The sequence below is a fragment of the Falco biarmicus genome, chromosome 2 (genome assembly GCF_023638135.1).
Source record: "Falco biarmicus isolate bFalBia1 chromosome 2, bFalBia1.pri, whole genome shotgun sequence".
Classification (NCBI taxonomy): Eukaryota; Metazoa; Chordata; class Aves; order Falconiformes; family Falconidae; genus Falco; species Falco biarmicus.
Genome location: NC_079289.1, coordinates 32,702,243 through 32,720,452, shown reverse-complemented (window position 1 = coordinate 32,720,452; position 18,210 = coordinate 32,702,243). Strand labels below are relative to the sequence as shown.

At 42.5% G+C, this 18,210-nt stretch overlaps 1 protein-coding gene across 3 annotated transcripts in view; it reads right to left on the bottom strand.

Moving 5' to 3' along the window:
* TSC22D1 (TSC22 domain family member 1) overlaps window positions 1-18,210 on the bottom strand; it is a 95,797-nt gene that overhangs the window by 12,506 nt on the left and 65,081 nt on the right. Inside the window, exon 1 of one of the 3 annotated variants that reach the window (XM_056327600.1) lies at window positions 16,559-16,578. The exons of 1 other annotated variant lie outside the window; for it this stretch is intronic. Coding sequence is in view for 1 of the 2 variants with exons in the window: in XM_056327595.1 (XP_056183570.1) it covers window positions 2,843-2,928 (86 nt within the window). In the remaining variant the exon portion in view is untranslated. Of the gene's footprint in view, window positions 1-2,842; window positions 3,353-16,558; window positions 16,579-18,210 lie in introns of those variants that run through there. One more of the 3 variants, XM_056327595.1, reaches the window with a different exon arrangement.

The following is an 18,210-nucleotide window of genomic DNA, read 5'->3' as shown; positions in this document are numbered from 1 at the left end:
GCTATAAACAAAAATACTTGCAAGTGAATGTTTGAGTCACAGGATAACAACGGTGCCACTGAGATAGGCTCCTGCCTTAAATTAGTTTGGCCAAACCTGTTTTTCAGCCCCATTTCTGAAGAATTCGGCATTTTAAAAAATGCTGTTGATAAACTGAAACAGGTAGAAAAGAACCATTGAACTGATTCAGAGATTGGGGTTGGGGGAATTCACTTATACTGACAGACTGAAAGATGTCAAGGTACTTGAAAGGATCCTTGAAATCCTTGGAAGGACTGAGAATGATGAGTGAAAAGCTACCTTTAAATAGTGAAAATGCTAGGTTTCAGGAGCTGTCAGATTTTTGTTTTCTTTTTTCATATTAGAATGTATCTATTTAGTATTTGCCTAATGATGAATTAAAGCCTGCCTTTGAAAAATAGTAAGAAGGACCAGCTCAAATACAGCTGGTTTTCTATCCCTTGATATCAGATCAGGTAGAGGCTGGATGCCCTTCACTAAGGAATGCTTTAAACCAGCTAAAGTTACTGAAGTTCAGATAGGAATGACCTAAATATAACAGCACAAGACACACAAGTTTTTGTCCCTTTAACCAATACAGCCCACCTTAACCATTCCAAGAGTTAGCAGGTGCACCCAGCACTCCTTCCTTCCAGCTGACGCCATAACCAGAGCCTGAAGCATCTTCTGACTTGGGTGGGTTCCCCCAGGCCCCAGGCTCACATGACCTGCATTTCCAACCAAGTTTCAAAAAGAAATACAGAAGATGCCACGACACCATTTGTTCAGTACAAATACAGAAAAATGCCGATACACACCAGGCCTCAAGCAGACACAGCCACCAACTGCCTGCAGTACAAGAGAAGCAGGAGCTCCTGCACACCTACATAATCACAGTTTCCAGCTGCTTAGTGCTACATAGCTCCCCAGTAGCACACAGACATTAGGGATCGCTCTTCCACAGCACCCTGGCAGAGCTCCAGAGCCTGAACTCTAGATCTTGGATGTCATTCTTGCACACAAACTTTAAATGAAAAAGTATAAAGTATTTAATTTTATCTGCACTCCCTCTCAAAAAAGAGATTCTACATCTAACCTGAAGAAAGCCAAATGCTTCTTTTGATTTGGCCCACACATTCAGTAGGGTCAGTTTTGGAAAGCCAATATAACCATATGCAACAATAGCCAAGGACAGCTGCGCAAGAGGTTGAAGTTTCGCCTTCATTTGCAATTTATGGTGACGTGACAATCAGCCAGCCTGAACTCACAGAAAAACAAGTAGAGCAAACCCAGTGTCTCTGTAAATGAAACTAGAGGGAACAAAAGCAAGCGAGAAGTAAACAGGAAGTAGCTTGCTGAACAAGAATACAGGAGAAGTCATCCACATTTTCTACATAACTAACGTAGATTTTGGGTTACAACTAGAGGTGCTACGCTGGGCTGCTATGTGTATCAGTAAAAATCAGTTATAGCAAAACCTCTTAATAATGCAGAAAGGTTAAAGAAAAAGCATGTCTACTCCATCACACTTTTTTTCATCATACATTTTGTGGAACAGATTGTTTCCTACCACAAACCAATCTTCTCAATACAACCTTTCTTGCTCGGTAATATATGAGAACACAGGTCATTGCTGTACACAGACGCCACTCAAGCACAACATACCTTTTGTTGTTATATTTCGATTTCTATATAAAATCATAAAGTATTTCCATTACACTGGTTCCTTAGGCATACAGGTGATTTTAGTGTAGTTTTTAACATCCATTTCAAAATTCAAGCATGTTTTTAGAAACTGTTGATTGCTGAAGAACTTTTTTAAAAAAGTTTTCAATGTATAAATTTATATTCTTTAAAGAGGCACCACTCACAGAGGAAAGCTATTCTCTGTGGGCAGTACCGCAAACATAACATGACAAAGGTAACAAGTGAATATGTATAATTAGTATTTATCAAAATTTATATGATATGAGCAAGGTTTCTGGATTTTAAGGCTGTGGTGTAACAAAAGTTACCAGTTCAGAGATCAGAAGTTACGAAGAACACATTCTGTGCTCTCTCCCACAGAAGGGTATTTGCCTTCTGTACACAGAACAACAGCTCTTTAACATGAAGAATGAGGGCATTTTCATTCCCCCAACTATCAGATATTTTTAACTCAGTAAAATAATTCTTCCCATTCACCAAGTTACTTGGTATTTCTTTTAAACACTAGAAAGGAACCAGATCAAAACCATCCACCTCATTTTTATACTGTTTAGATGGAAAGGGAGGTTAACAAATGTAATGCAGAAGACCATGTTTTATTTCAATGTCTCTCCAAACATTTAACAAGACTGATTAACTAAGCTGTTCTTTAAACACATGACAAGACAGAAAATATATTATGTATGAAAAATATTTACATGAATATGAACGTGCTTGATAATAAATTTCAAATCATGTCAAAATTGTCATTATTTGGTTTAGTATTGCATCACTTAAGATTTGGAATAACTGTAATAACTTTTTTGAAAAGAGGAAAAGTACTGTAATGGCAAACAGTTTACTAAAATATCTAAAATAATCTATATTATAAAGAGATTTCAAGACATGCAGATTTTCAGTGAATAAGTAAAACAATAAGTAAACAAAAACTATGTCTGCATGACACAGTACATTCAACCAATGTGATACTCCTAGCTTTAAATAGTTTGAAATAGTTTCAACTTGTGCCAAGCACCTTGGTTTAGGAGAAGCATTTTTAAGTACTTGCTCAAACAAATTCGTTTAAGAAACCATTTTTTTAAAAAAAGGAAGAAAAGTAAATCAAGCATCTAAAAATTAAAAATTTTATAAATACCTCTTTAGATGCTGTTCCAGGTCCAAGAATAACACTTTCATGGTTATTTGGTCAGAGCCTTGTTTCTGAAGAAGTGTCACTTTCATTGATGTATCTATTTAGTACCCACTGATTAGTTTCCCCCAGATGGAAGGTTGGAAGAAATACCTCTCAGTCCTTGGCAGCCGTAAGATTAGCATTAGCATTCCACTATTAACCACAGGTCCTGAACTCTGCAGCACTTTCAAGAATCACAAAGCCTCACCCGTTAAAGATTATCCACTCGCTTCCATTCAAAGTTTGAGGAGTTTAATTGTGGTTGGTCATGATTAACAAAAACAAGAAGGGCGAACAGTGATGACACTACAGATTCTGAGATCACATGGTGTGCTGTTACATAAAGCATCAAGAGAGATTAAAATCTTCATGATTAGGTTTTCAAACCTCAAACAAATGCATCTTCATTCAGCAGCGCCAAATTTGCCAACTCTCAAGCTGATTCAGTCTGCTCTCACTTTTTCTGAAGCTTGTTAATCACTACAGGTAGCCAATTCTGCATAGAGAAAAGGCAGATGAGTTGTATTGTTTCTCAAATCAAAGTTCTAGTGCTTAATGACAACTGTAATTAGACACAGAATCAACAGTACCCAATTTGTCAAAACACATTTTACACAGGGAAATCGTATCCCCAACTACTATTATAAGAAGAACTGGTGACGGCAGTTACAGACATGCATCTGGTTAGTCTCTTCTGCAGACCAGATAAAGATCAACTCATCATGTATCAAGCCAAAATTCAATCAAATACTGTGTATTCTTCCCCATAGAAACACCAATCGCCATAAGGAATTTTTGGTGCACTGTAGTACATCTACCATCTAACTAGAAGCGTACTTGCATAGGGGTCATTATCCAACACTGCTTCGATGTAAACATACTCTTCTCTATCACTGTGAAAGCTTTTCAGTGAGAATAAAAATTGACTTGCCCACAGCACATTGTAGAGAAGTGAACGAGATTCACTTCCCTAGTCTACACAGGAGCTGGAGAGCCAGAGATACCCCCTCACCGTGGGAACGGCCAGATACTTGCAGCATGCGTGCAGGAGCTCCCACCACACAAGACAGCATGGGCATTGATGTTACACTCTTCTATCAGACGGAGACCACAAAAATGCAGACAAAACCAGAAATCAAACCTAGCAAATGTTACGTGGGCTTACTGCTAACTGCTAAAGCATGTCAGTTCCTCAGGCAGATTTGCCTTGTAAGACTATACAGGAAAGAAACCAAATAGAAGGGCCAAACGAGTTGGCTCAGAGCACGGCCATCTACTATGCAGCTGCACCTCTGTTGTACCTTGCCAAGGCACTGAAGACGTGACTGATGGCAAGAGAAGCAAAGCAGGTATTACACGATAAAAAAAAACAAACCAGCCTGGCCTGGGTGAGGGAGGGGTAGAGCCAATGCTTCTTAGTAGAACCAAGTCTACCCATCACACAAAGGGAATATTTTGGTTAAGAAGTAGAAAGGAAGCAAACAAAAAGAAATAACACAATAATTGGTTTTTTTTCTTCCTGGCAGTAAGGGCTGCGGTGGGATTAGTTCTCCATTCCCAAAGTCAAAAGGGAATTCAGTTAATTTAAAATAGGCATCAGAGCTACTAACTGTGAAGCAGGGCAGAATATTTCCAAATGGGTCTTCCCAGAGCCTGGTACACCTGACTTACAAGGACAAAGCATCACGTTCCTTTTAAAGCACACCAGGGAGATTGAAACAGACAAGTTACACTCTACAATAAATGTTTCTCTCATTACCTCAAGTCCATCTTAACACAGCATGGAAACGGGTAACAGTCATGGCTCATTTGAGCATTCTCTTCTCACTCCCACCAAAAAAATCATGGAGGTGGGACCACTCAGATGGTGGAGCAGTTGTACTCCAGGATCTTGGTTCTCAGAGAAGAAGCACAGAGGTATAACAGCCCTGAGAGAGATGCGTGCTCTGAAAGCAGAGCTACTCTTGAAGGCTTCAAGTGGAGACTAACATGGTACAACCAAATATAAAATGAGAGGGGGTGGGGAAGGGAAATGATTTGTAGAAGGAAGGAGACTTTCAACAGGCTTTCAAGGAACAATAAGGTAGCAGCAAAGGGATCATCCATTACAGCAATTAACGACTATTAAGATGAGAAATTTTAACCCAGTATTATTTAACAGTTTCATTATTCTAGATGAAATATTACTTGTAATGAGGAATCTTGCTTATTTTAAAGAGCCAAATCATCAAGCTGACTACAGAAATGCTCAAAACCAATTTCAAAAAGCTGAACCGAGACAGAAATTACAATTTGAGTGGCATCTTTACATATCCTTTCGTAGTCAGAGATTTAGTACACCAGTAATCTCTAAAGAATCCTGGTTACATTATCTTACGTATCACATATCCTACAACCACATATCCTACAATCTCCCTTGGCTGTTCTATAAACTACACGGCTGACCTGTGGCAGTCAGGCTCAGCTGAGTCTGTATCCCACAGAACTGCACCAACAGAGCTGACTGCTTTGGATTTTAAGCTGCCCTTCTCTTAATCCTCTTTAACATCCTTGCCATCTCTGTTGCCTGTATGCCCCTCTGTAAGGCTGCGCAGCTGACATCAGCTAGGAAGACAATCTTTCTCCGTAACTGTTGTGCATACAAGCACATGCACTGGTCACAAGTGTTTTCCAGTATGCCCGAAACAATGAAAACACATTGCAATATGTTGGAGCGGGAAAGGGAAGAAAGCAGTGCCATTAACCTTTCCCATGGACAGTCTTTACTTTCTCCTTTCCTATTCCAAGACACCCTCCGAACAGAAGCTCCATCATGCTAGGGGCTGTGTTAAGCCACTTAGAAACAAGGTCCAGTAAAAGTTGTGCACATCTGACCAATACATCACTCAGCTTCCAATGCTGATATGTCTCAAATCTGGGTTTCCTTTATAGCCAGAAGGATCATTAAATGTTAGATGACATGGGGGGGGGCATAGAGGGGAATAAATGTCTAGAGACACCAATGTAAGCACTGAATATAATTAATGACAGATAACTAACCGTACTATCAATTCATGCCCACAAACAAATCAAAAGATACTGTAAAAAGTTATCCTTCCAGCATCCTCCCCATGAGCTTATGCTAAAGCCCTTGTAGTTTGCCCTGCTTATTAAAAGAAGTCTTGTCAGAGTCCGTTTTAAAGTGAGAGACAAATATATATGCATGTATGATGCAGGACTACTGGATATATTCAGCTGCTTCATTCTGCAGAGAAGCAAGCGCACTGCTGAGCCCAAGAAGAGAAGCCATAGGTAGCTCCACCTCTGGTAACACTAATCACCCTCCCTCATGCTTCAGCCCCAATTACGGTGATGACTTTACAGTAGGGCAACACTCACAGGCTTAATTTGATGCTAATTCTCCAGTTATGCCAAGTAAAATGGTTTCTACACCACTGATCTAAAAGCACCTAATTCCAGTTCATCACCTTTTTATGTGGGGGTTTTGTGCCCCAGAGGAGTCCTACCAGTTTCATTTATCACAGCCATGTGAAACAGCGAAGGATTTGCGTTGTCAGTTACCAGAAACCAAATTAAATCTTAAAACATTAACTGCTCCAGAGGCAGGTATCCCAATAACCGATTTTCCTCGTAAACATTCCCATAAATTTGACAATTCTGGTTACAGTGTATTCAAGTAATTAAAAGTATTGCTCAGTTATGTGTAGGTTAACAACTTACAGGTAATAGAAACCACAAAGAAATTGTACGTCAACTGGATTAACTACATGATCGAACATTTTTACTGCCTTGAAAAATAGCCTCTAGCTGCAACCGAAAAAAGCTTGAAGTACAAGGATCTTCTTTCTTCTCCTGTCACATTCAAGAATTCAGCACCAAGCTATGCTTTCCTTCCTTTGTCCTGAACCATTCTGGCTCTTATATAAAGTGACAGATTGTGCACAGATGAATTATCACTGTGGGTACACTAGGATGTCAGATACGGGTAAGTTCCAGCATTTATTGAAACAAAAAACAACAAGATTTCATGCATGATAGCATCAGGGTACCTAGGTTCTCCCCTGGCCATAGCACTTATGCCCAAAGGGGAGGAGGGAGCACATTTCATGATACTTGATTTGCAGTACTCCTTGACAGTCTTGCTTTTAATTAAAAAAAAAATACATCAGCGCAAGTTTAGATTTAGCCTGGTAACTGAATGAATCTGGCATTCAGCCAACAGAATTTACTGTTTATGTCAGTCTCGATGAAGTGCAGCACTTGAGCCCGAATTCCTCAGCATGTCACACATCACTGAGTGAGCTGCCATACCTTCATGGAGTAAACATTTAGCAGGTTCATTTCCCACATACTACAGAGGACTTAAATAGACTATAGGACTTAAATAAAACACTATAGGACTTTAAAAAAAGAGACAGCTTAAGTAATCCACAATTTACCATAGGAAAAAGCAGAAAATAAAGCACAAACCAACATTTAGACTACAGACATAAAAACCCTGATGGTAACCATGTCAATTTTGATGTGATGCAACAAACTAAGAATTATGATGCGCATGAGTGCTTGATAAAGCAGAAAATATACCAAACATTCAAGCTTTTCTGGAAGCTTTGAAGTTATAAACATGTAATCCTTCCAATATTTAAGGGCTAAAAAACTTACTAAAATACTGATCCAAGATTCATGTAAGCCAGCACTCAGGATTTCCAAAGTTCGATCTGTGATCATACACCAAGTGTCTAAGACTACTACTATAGGGGGTTCAAAATCAGAAAAAAAAATATCTATGTGAAGTTGTAATGTGTGTTACAGGAGATGCCCTACATACCATTGACATTGTAACTTAACTTTTTTTTTTTTTAATGCTTTGTTCCCCCTCACCCCCATTTTAAAATCAACCTTTATGGAGTACTTTGCCAAAGTGTTTTTCAAGGCTGCTGGTCAGCAACAGCAGCACAGAAAAAACAAATCCGACTTCAGAAAATACTCTTTAGAAGTCATCAGTGAAGCAATACACGCTGGATTATCAAGGGAAATAAAACTGACAATGAGAAATGGTAAAAAGCAAAGACATCTGCACCATAATGAAAACCAAAGCGCAGAAGTGAAAGACAAGTGCATGGATGCCAAGTTGGGAAATGTCTCATTCCCAAATACTAGCAGCAGAAATCACTGCTGTACCTTTGTTATCCTCATATTTTGAGCAGACGTAATGAAGTACAGTTCAAGAAGATAGCTTTATTTCAGTGCACCATTAAGCACTTCAAAAAAGTGTCTTTAGCTATTAACATCCTAATTGAACATCTAAGGAATATTCTTAGACATCCTACACAGTCATCACCAAGTGATACGCACTGTAAGGCTTTCACAGTTGCACAAAGGTAAGCAGGACAATTGCACAAAATCAGCCTGTTTTACTGTTGATTTTTATTTTCATCTTGGCACTATGACACATACTGTCAAAAAGCAAATCCTCCCTGTGTGAAAGATCAAGAAACACGTACAGGAAAGATCTTATTGGGTATGAAACACCTGCCTAGCCTCTGACACCACCTCCAGGCAAGGCCAGAGGCAGAGGCCTGGGGGAGAACCCAAAAAGCAGGGAGATAAATGCAGCTTCCCTACAGTACGCTCCTACCTGTCAGCAACCAGCAGCTTGAGAAGACCCTGCACAAGAAATAACAACTTAAAGTGTTTAATAACGTAAAAGAATTTTCTTCCAAGAACTGGCCCAGTTGCTTTCTTTCAAAGAAAGTACATCACATAGTTCTGAGACTTTGTAAAACTCTGCTTGGTTAATTCTGAGTTAATTACCCAGAAGAGGCAGTTTTCAAACTATCAAATACAACCACCTTGACTGCTAGAGAGACATGAATTCAAATCTCAAGAGCAAACGTTATTTAAGAACACATCAGGAACACCTGGAAGCCACCACAAGCAAGAAGGAGCAGCTACCGGGAGTCATTCTCCAAGAACCACCTACGAGCAAGTGCTTTACATTCCACTTGTTGCAAATCACTGAACTTCTATCCTTTAATCACACAGAATAACAGATGTACTCGAAGCATGTTCAGGCTGTGGAACTATGTCAGTATCAGGACAAAGAAACATTTTGAAAAAACTAAGTTATCTTGGGGGAAAGAACTAATTATAAGCATTGGTACTGAATTTGTATTATAAATTAGAATATTTACTGGTAACTGCTTTTTGATTGTGAACATCAGTAAAATCAGATTAAGGCTACAGGAGACAAGCCTAGTATCTACCACTTTTACTTCCACAGGTAAGGCATCTCTCTACCCTGGCTATGTTCTATTATCCTGGTCTACAGTGAGTGCTCCTTTCCGTCACTGCAGGCACCTGTGAAACCCAAACCAGCAGAATCTCTGATTAACAAGGAGCCTGATTAACATGGACTGACACAGCACAGTAACAGCAGCTCAGCATTTTTTGCTGCAAGGGATTGTCAATTTAGTTTGCATGTTACATCAGCTGAATACAAAATTAATAATGAAGGATTTACAGACATTCATCTAGACTGGAGGGGAAGGAATCCTCCCCCCAACACAGATGTGTACGGTTGTGTTGGCATTTTTTAAACCTATGCATGCACAAGAAAACTTCAGAGAGTACTATTCAGTTGCCAGTCACATAATCCATGAAGTGGAACCTCACAGTTAAGGGTAAATAAGTTTCAACAGACAAATGCAGCATGAAGCAGGACTCACAAGCCTTCTTATTGAGAAAGGCCATCCAAAACCTTCACAGGCCAATTCCAAAACAAATCTGCACCCTGCCCAAACCTCCAAACTGAGGCTCATCACTAGGTGTGGGCTAACAGAAACCAGTTACAGCTCTTCTTGGAGACCAGACACTCCTCAGTAATACAGGAACTTTATGAAACTAAATTACAGCCGACATTCCTTGGGCATTTGGTGACATTTGTATTGAAGGAGTAAGATAAAGATTTACAACAATGTAGTTGTAGCCATTATCAAGACAGGAAGAGTTTTTAACTCTACAGCTCTCTTCCCCCAGACTTTTCCTTTCTTTCAGATTCCAGAGAGCAGTGTGCACTCAGGCAGCAGTTGAGGACCAAAAAGCTTTGGGCTCCATGAGGCTAGCATCTTATTTTTAATGTCAGCCTGTTGTAAAATGGAGGCAAGTAGAATGATGCACCACTCAAACATCAAACAAGCACAAATCCAGACAGGAGTAACCAACCCCTTTTGGTACTGCGAGTACAGCAATTACAACATGACCTTCGACGCTCTAAATAAAGCAAGCTGCAGAGACCAGAGACTGGGTTTCTCTGCCATGCCCAACATCCCCCCATCGAGGGAGCAGCACTTTGCCATCCTGACTCTCTTCAATTAGGCCAGATGCTCTGAGAGGTGAGATCTTGCTAAAGAGAGATACTCTACTGTTTCAACCAGGATAAAGCCCTTCACAAACCCACTGCTGTCAATGGGAAGGGCACTCCACCAGGTCCAATCATTCAGATGCTGGACCACCAGGACTAGAGCTATTGCAGCACAACCTCTCATGAGCAGCACAACACAGGTGCTGCGTGTGCAGAAGGAAAAAGGGTGTAACTTGCTGCTGAAACTTGAACTTTAGGACCTGACAAGCATTTTGTGCATAATCTGTTCTCATGCAGGTAACTTTCATGGTGCTGTGCAACCTACCCAAACTTGTATGTTCACAGAAAGCAGCATAAGTGCTTTAGGAGGTTTGATGGGAAACCAGCAGCAACAAAATAACACCGCAGGTAGCAAACTAATATCTTGCCATGTTGAGCTACTGATAATACACCTTTTTCTCCCTGTAGTGAATGCTCATCAGTGGCCCACCATGAATGATTACGCCACATTAGTTCAAGTCAACAACACCCCAACATTAAGTATTAGTTCCTTTAACAGGCACTGGAAGACAGCACTAATCCTATACTTGATTATTTTTACTGTGAACATTTAAGTCTTACACAGCTCTTACCCTGTATTTATTTTTGTATTCTTCTAGATTGATTGTGTTCAGCAATGTTTTATTTCAGAAAAGACTGACAGTCACAACCTTCAATTTTCTTATCTGGCTATGTGACAACAGCAAGCAATTCTGAAATTAGCTGCTTCTGACAAAGCATTTTCTTCAGAGACTGAATGTATTTTCATTTCTTACCTTATCAGTAAGGAGTACAGAATGTGACAAAGTTGCAAGATGTGCTGAAACGCCTCTCTTCTAAACCAGAGATTGGGACTTCAGTTCCGCAACCAGTAATTATCATTTTCTTGAAATTAATTGCTCTAATCAGGTAAGTAAAAGCTACTGAAATTACTTGGGAGACCAAAATAGAGGTTTGGAAGATTATTACTGCATCTCACAGAGGAAGAGATATTATTTTTATACATGCTATTATTAACGAGACTGAGAAATGTATTTATCATGAAATTAAATATTTAGTAACAGAATCATAGGAAAACAATCCAAGTACAGATTTGAAAAATCAAAAAACACGTCACTGAACTAAAAGAGATAAGAAGAGAACAGAAATAAAAAGGCAAGTGAAAGCAGGGAAGGAACAGGGAGAAATAGTCAGAGAAAACAGCAAGCAGAGCAAGGCAATAAAGACCGAAGGGTCAGAAACCGCATGAGGGAGTGAAGAGGATAAAGGAATTATGGGCTAAAAATACCCAAACGAAAGGTAACAGCAGATGTTATTTTTTTGGTACATTTAATACAACATCTGAAAAACAGAGCGTTTCTGGAAATGCCAGATTTTTCTAAAAAAAAACCCAAAATCCAAAACAAACTATACAAAGGAAAGGATTAACAAATTAAACCTACAATGAGCAGCTGCAAAAGGCCTGCCACCTCCCTTGGAACAACAGCACTTCGATTCATAACCCAATACCATGACATCACTGTCTTATGACGACAGCTTTTGGAAAAAGAGGAAAAAAGGGAGAAAAAAAAATCAGAAGTTTCAGACTCTCAATCTCTCACCTTCACGTATGTGAGCAAAAACTTCCAGCCTGTAACGACTCCCTTCTTAATTCACGCTTCAAATACAATGTACTAGAGAAATACTTTAACCTAAAGTACCAGAGGTAAAAGTTACATTAGCCAAGATAGTTACGTGGCTCAGCTTACCCCACTGAAAAGGGTTAAGCTGGCAGTGCTAGAGTAGCTCCTTCCAAAGCAACTCACACAGCCCTGAACTGTGCAGTGTGCATTCTGTAGCCACACAAAAGCCATGCAAATTCTCCTGTTAGGAGCATTGCAGTTCTGTACCGAACCAGCAGCCCTTGGCTTAACCAGTAAGGCAGCTGCCCTTCAGTGGAGATGGGTTACACAGTGCAGTGGTTAAAAGCAAAAAATCAGCCTACACCTGTGTTTCCACAATCACAACTGACTGTCACAGCAAGCATGAGGATTTTTTAGGACAGCAGCACTCTGTGTGAGCTCCAAACAATACAGTGCTATTTTCAATCCTCTTCAGAGAACAGTGAGGAAGAGAGAGCAAGGAGGTGTTTTGAGTGGGGAGGACAGACACAAAACTAGTTTATTGACCTATCTGCATTTCAGCTGTTGTTAATAACAGCTAATGCTTCATATCATTCACTGAAAGATGTATCAGAAGTAAGGAAGATGAGCTCCAAGCGTATTCCAAAAAGTCTCTGTAATTCTGGCTTCTGAATATCAATTTATCAAGTTATAAGAACTAAGAGTTCTTCTTTCCAAGATGCCCAGGGAAGAAGGAAGATAATCAAAGTTTATTACTTTCTCCTTCAGTGACCAGTTCAATATCGCATTAAACATTTGTGGTGACCCCTACTGGTACATACATACTGATCTAAGTCCAAAGATTCAAACCTGCTCAGGCATTCATGGCAACAGGCCTTCCACTCAACAACTGAATTTCACAGGTTTTAATAAAAAGCACAAACACAGCTAACATGTCAAGTTAAATAACGTTCTTTTCCTCTCACTCCATTACACATATTCCACTATTGTATTTCACAATGGGCTCCAACTAATTGCCTCCTACTTCATCCTGCCCACAAGTTCTTGCCTTCTCTTTTGTACTGGATCTGATGGAAAACCAAAAACTATTACCTGCTACACCACATGAACAATGTAAGTGAAGGCAGAAAAGAGCGACCGGCAGAGAGGGAAGGCAGCTTTCCCCTTCCTTAGATACACCCACCCACCAAATTCACTATCACGATAAGGTCTTGCAGAAAACACCAGACAGGAAATACTAGCAAAAAACCCCACAACCCCCAAACATGCAATTTTGTCCTTATTGTCTATCTGGATATTCTGTTGTTAAAGTCAGGGAAGGAATAAGAAAAGCAGATAAGGAAGATAATATTTAGGCCACTTTCCTGGCTAATTGTGTTCTCTAATGACAACCATCACAGCAGTAGGAGTTCCCTTTCCCAGTCTACAGTTACTTGTGTGGCGTGTCTGATTCAAGACTCTTTGCAAACTGCCAAGCAGAGGGCATGCTCAGTAAATAGATACACAAACAGACTGTATTTACTTGTGTCAGAAGTTTATCAGAACAGTTGAAGAACCACATTCCGAAGAAGATAAGCAGGCAGGCAGAAAGAACATCAGAAAAAAAAAAAACCAGAACTAAATTATAATCAAAGCTACCATATTGAGACATACAACAGCAAGTACAATTAACATTTAACTTGTTACTTGAAGTTTATTTGAGAAGTGACTGAATCATTTGTGCCTTGGAGCAAAGAGGTGTTGACACAGATATAGCATTAGCCAATTACTTTGCTTAATAAAAAATACGGTTAAGTCATGAATTTGTCACCTGTGACAGCGTTTGGTCCATTGAAATGAACCCTTCAAGATAAGCAAGTGGTTAAAAAGAAGAAAACTCTGCTTGTAATAGTACTGAAAGTAATGTACATATTGGATATGGTCTTTCTCAGAGTTCTCTTTAGCGTTAGGAAAGATCAGACGTCTAGAGGATAGCACCCAGCCTAAGGCTCAGTCCCTGCCTTTCTCTCCACTAATCACAGAAGCGGCCCAACACAACGAACCTCCTGCACTAAGGTTAGCCTCTGTAAATGTCCTTCCCTCTCATAAAGCAGTTTCTTCCAGTGGCCAGCATTAAGCCAAACTCTAAAAGGGAAGCTATTAAACCAACCAACCTCCCCCCACACACACACACACAAAATAAACAAAAGAATCAATTCAATGGACTAAGAGAATTCTGGTAGCTAAAAGGCATTAGGCACAGCACCTAACGGCACTCTGACTTCACAGGATTACTCAAACTCCTCAGTTCCCTTACTGTGAAGGAACTTGGTAGCACCTTTTCTGTTCCTCTGCTTTGTTCTCTTGGCTTCTAAGTGCATCCAATCGCCCTTCCGCACTTCTCCTGTATTCTTCTCTCTGTCCTTTCTCACACATCTCCCTTTGCTTTAATAAACTAGCAAACAGTAAATCTGTCAGGTGTTCTCCCTTCCCCACCCACTCCACCCCCAACACAAAAAAATACAGTTGGCAATCAACTTCCAAGCATGAGGGAAGTGCAAAATGTGTAGATGAAGGCAATGGCTATCAAGCATGCATAATTCATCGGACCTACGGCTGCCTCTATAGAGAATGGAAATAAATTTTCTTCTAGCACACCACACTGGAAGAAAAGATGAGATCCACAGAACACACAAAAGATCAATACAGCACCTTTAACAAAGCCAAAGGTAACGAGGGGAAGAAAAAAAAAAACTACTGGAGAAAAAAAATCATTATCTATTACCTGGAACTGCACAGACTAACCCTAAAATGATTTTAGATTCAGATATTTTTATGTTTCGTTCAACAGCTCCTAAAAAGCGCTCAAACCCCAGAAATTCCTACTGGTCTTAAGAAGAGTAGCTAGATTATGATTTCTGAGGAACCTGAACCTTTGTTCAACTGCACAGCAAAGGTATCTGAAGAAATTGGAACAATGTCTTAATTCTGTTTTATCATTTGTCTCTATTTTCTTGCCAACTTGAATTAGAAGAAAGTCAGAGTTTTCAGTCTCAAATTGCAGTTCATGGATGAAAGTAAGTTTTTACTAGAATTAAAAGGCATTCCGCATAGCACATCTTTGTTTTTAAAGCAAGTGGTTACTCATGGTGACTTCAAACTCCCTTCATTCACGTTAAGTGGCTGCTTTTTTCTTCAAGGCCACTATTGTGTCATAACTCAACTACTTATAACACACTTGTGTATCTCCATACAACAAGCACGAAAGAAATTATCCATTTTTGCTACAAACACTCCTCTAAACCCACAAAACCAACTTTTTCTGGTTTTCTTCGCTTTTGCACCTACTTATGAAACTGCCACCTGATATCAGCACTAGAAATAGATGCCTAAAATAGCAATGCAGCTTTTTAAAGAAATCCAAAACAACAAAAACACTATCATTTGACCATGTACGTATTGTTCAAGTGAAACCAAAGAGGTCACGCATATTTTTAAACTTCCCATACAGCACGCTACACAAAAGAAAAAAAAAATAGGAATCAGGACAGCACAATGCTTGCATAACCAGAAAGTCCTCAGTCTTGCTGCAGGAAGGCTCAACATCACCCACACCAACCCTGCCCCCAGAGGGATCCTTATACATAGGATTAACTTCTACAGTCACGCTAAGACAGAAGAAGCTCCCTATTCACAACTAGAAAGTTAAACAAGAAAAATACAAAGTGTAAGTACAGGTATAGACCAGATATTTTCCTCCCAAGCATCTCACAATTTCAGAGTTACTCAACCACAACAATTAAGAATGCCTTGAGTGCACTGTACCTGAGCAAACTCTGTTCCAGTGCACTACATTACCGACACTGCAGCCTCAGCTGAATGTAACCCAGTCCTGGCAGCTTTGAAGCTTTTTCTGCCTTTCCCTCTAATGCTTCCCTCCCGTGGAGCCTGTGGGCTTGGAGAAGCAAGTCACTCCTCTAGTCAGAGGTACACAGCTGGCTTGCAGAGATCAGGCAAGCCCCTGATGACAACTTGTCCCCAGAAGCCTAGCTCTAAACATTTTCTATTCAGCTTTTAACTTAGAAATGAAATAGGAAACCCCAAACCAGAAATCTGCAGAATCAATCCATAGCGAGATATTCACCATCATAGATAAAAGCAAAACAGGCAGACTTGGTGCCAGAAAAAGCAACCTTAATGCTATTAGCTACTTCCATCAATCCCCCCGTGGAAGCCCATACATAAGGTCAGTGGCAAGCTCTGCCTAGCTCAGTACCATTTCACAGCTGCCATATGCCAGCAGAGTCTGCATCCTTGTTGATTATAGCAGGGCAGCAGCGCCCCTTCCCCTGACCCAGTCCCCGCTAACCCTGTTAGGTTTGGTCAGATGTAGATCCAGCTGTTTGTAACTACCAGTACACGCAGGCACGAGCTGTTCTTGACCAAAGCAGTTCTGGTTTTCACTGGCTATCAAACTGCGTGCAGTCAGAACCCTGCTTCTAGCAAAACAAGCTCCTTAAGAGTAAAAATCCAAATCAACTGTTCAGAACTTTAACGCCTCATAGGGGAAATGAGGACCCCAAATTGTGCAAATTCCTCGTATTCTGCCCACTTTGCTCACTCAGCACCGTCCATACTGAACTCCCATCACCACTGTCAAGGCAACGAGGACTCGACCTTCTCGCCCTCCGCAAGATCTTCCCTCGGATACTCTGCTGAAGCCGCACTCCGGAGTTTTAAGCTTCCACTATGAAAAACCTCAACCTGCGGCGGCCACTTTCCCCCGACTCCCGAGGATGCTGCCCGAAGAGAGGCAGTGCTTGCGCGGGACACGGCTACTGAGCCCGCTCGCCACAGCTCAGCGCCGCGCGGCCCCGGGCCGTGCCCGTGCCCCCGCCGCCTGCTGCCCGCGGTGACTCTGCCCCGCCACCTGGTGGCCGCTGCCAGCGCCAGGCCGCGCTGCCCGCCGCCGGCGGCACCGCCCGCACCGCCCGCCCCCCCCCCCCCCCCGAACCGGGCAGGGGCGGCCGCCCCCCACCCTTCCGTAGCGGTGCAGGTTTTGCGGCGGCGGGGGGGAATGAGAGGGACACGCAGCCCGCCCGGAGCCGCGGGGAGAGCCCGGCCCGCCCGCGCCCCGCCGCGACCGCTAGGGAGCGCTGTGGGGCCGGCAGCGCGGCAGGGTCCGGCCGCTCGGCTCGGCGCGCCCGGCGCCCCCACAGCCCCCACCCCCCGCGGAGAGACCCTCTGCGGGGACCTCCGGGCTCCGAGCCGCTCGGACCGCCGCTGAAAAACCTGCTGGGAAAAAAACAAACAAACTAACCAACCCTAAACGTGAGATGCGCCAATAAAAGGGGAAGCAGCGGCTCAGGCCCTCCGTCGTTCCTCCAGAAAACAGATTCGTGCCCCTGAAAACAGCCCGAAAACCGCGGCACAAGGGGCCGGCTTCGCCCGCCGTTACAGAGATGGTGGCTACGGGTACAGACACACGAGTACGCCGTTCCTGCACTGAGGCTGGCTGTAACCGGACAGCACTGGGAAGCGCCGCACACAAAGGCCGGCTCGCAGCGAGAGGCGGGCAGCCGGGCCCAGCCCCGAGATGGGACACCGGGACCGTGGGCACATCTGTCCCCAGCTGTGCGCATCCCCCCAGGCCCGGGCCGCGCACCTCCTACCTGCTTTTATATCCTCCCCTAGTAATCTTCTCTTACTGCGGAGTCAAGGCATGAAGAACGTGCCGAGGGGGAGCCCACGGGGACCGGCTCCTAGAGAGAAGCTGAGACCGCAGACCTCCGCCTTGGGCCGCTCCCAGCCCCACCGACTGCCCTGAGAAAGGGGGTGCCCCCGGGATGCAGCACCAGCCCTGCCAGCCGGCCCCTTCCCCAAGGCACCCATCAGTCACTTACTACACTTTCAGGTCTAAGAAGAGCTCAGGGCCAAACCCGGTATCGGTTTTCCCTCCGAGTAAAATTTTTAAAGGCAGGAGCAGCCCAGACACATCGCCCCCCACCCCGCGCTCCAGCTACACGCAGCCAGCCGGGCTTTGACCGCTGGAGCCCGCTACTGAACGGGGTACGGAGAGACGGTGACCTGCAGCAGGCTCCCGGCACACCAGGTTTTTCTCGGGACAGTGAACCTCCAGGACGCCGCAGCACAGACTGCAGCACACCCCGCTTGCCAGCTCAAGTCAAGCTACAACAACACCCGCCCTCCCCTCGGTCCTCTCTCACCAGCAACAAAGCCACAGGCAAGGGTAGCAAGTTACGGGTGTCACACCAGAACATCCACGCTGGATGAGAAAGGAAAAAAAGACAGCATTTCAGTTTATGGAG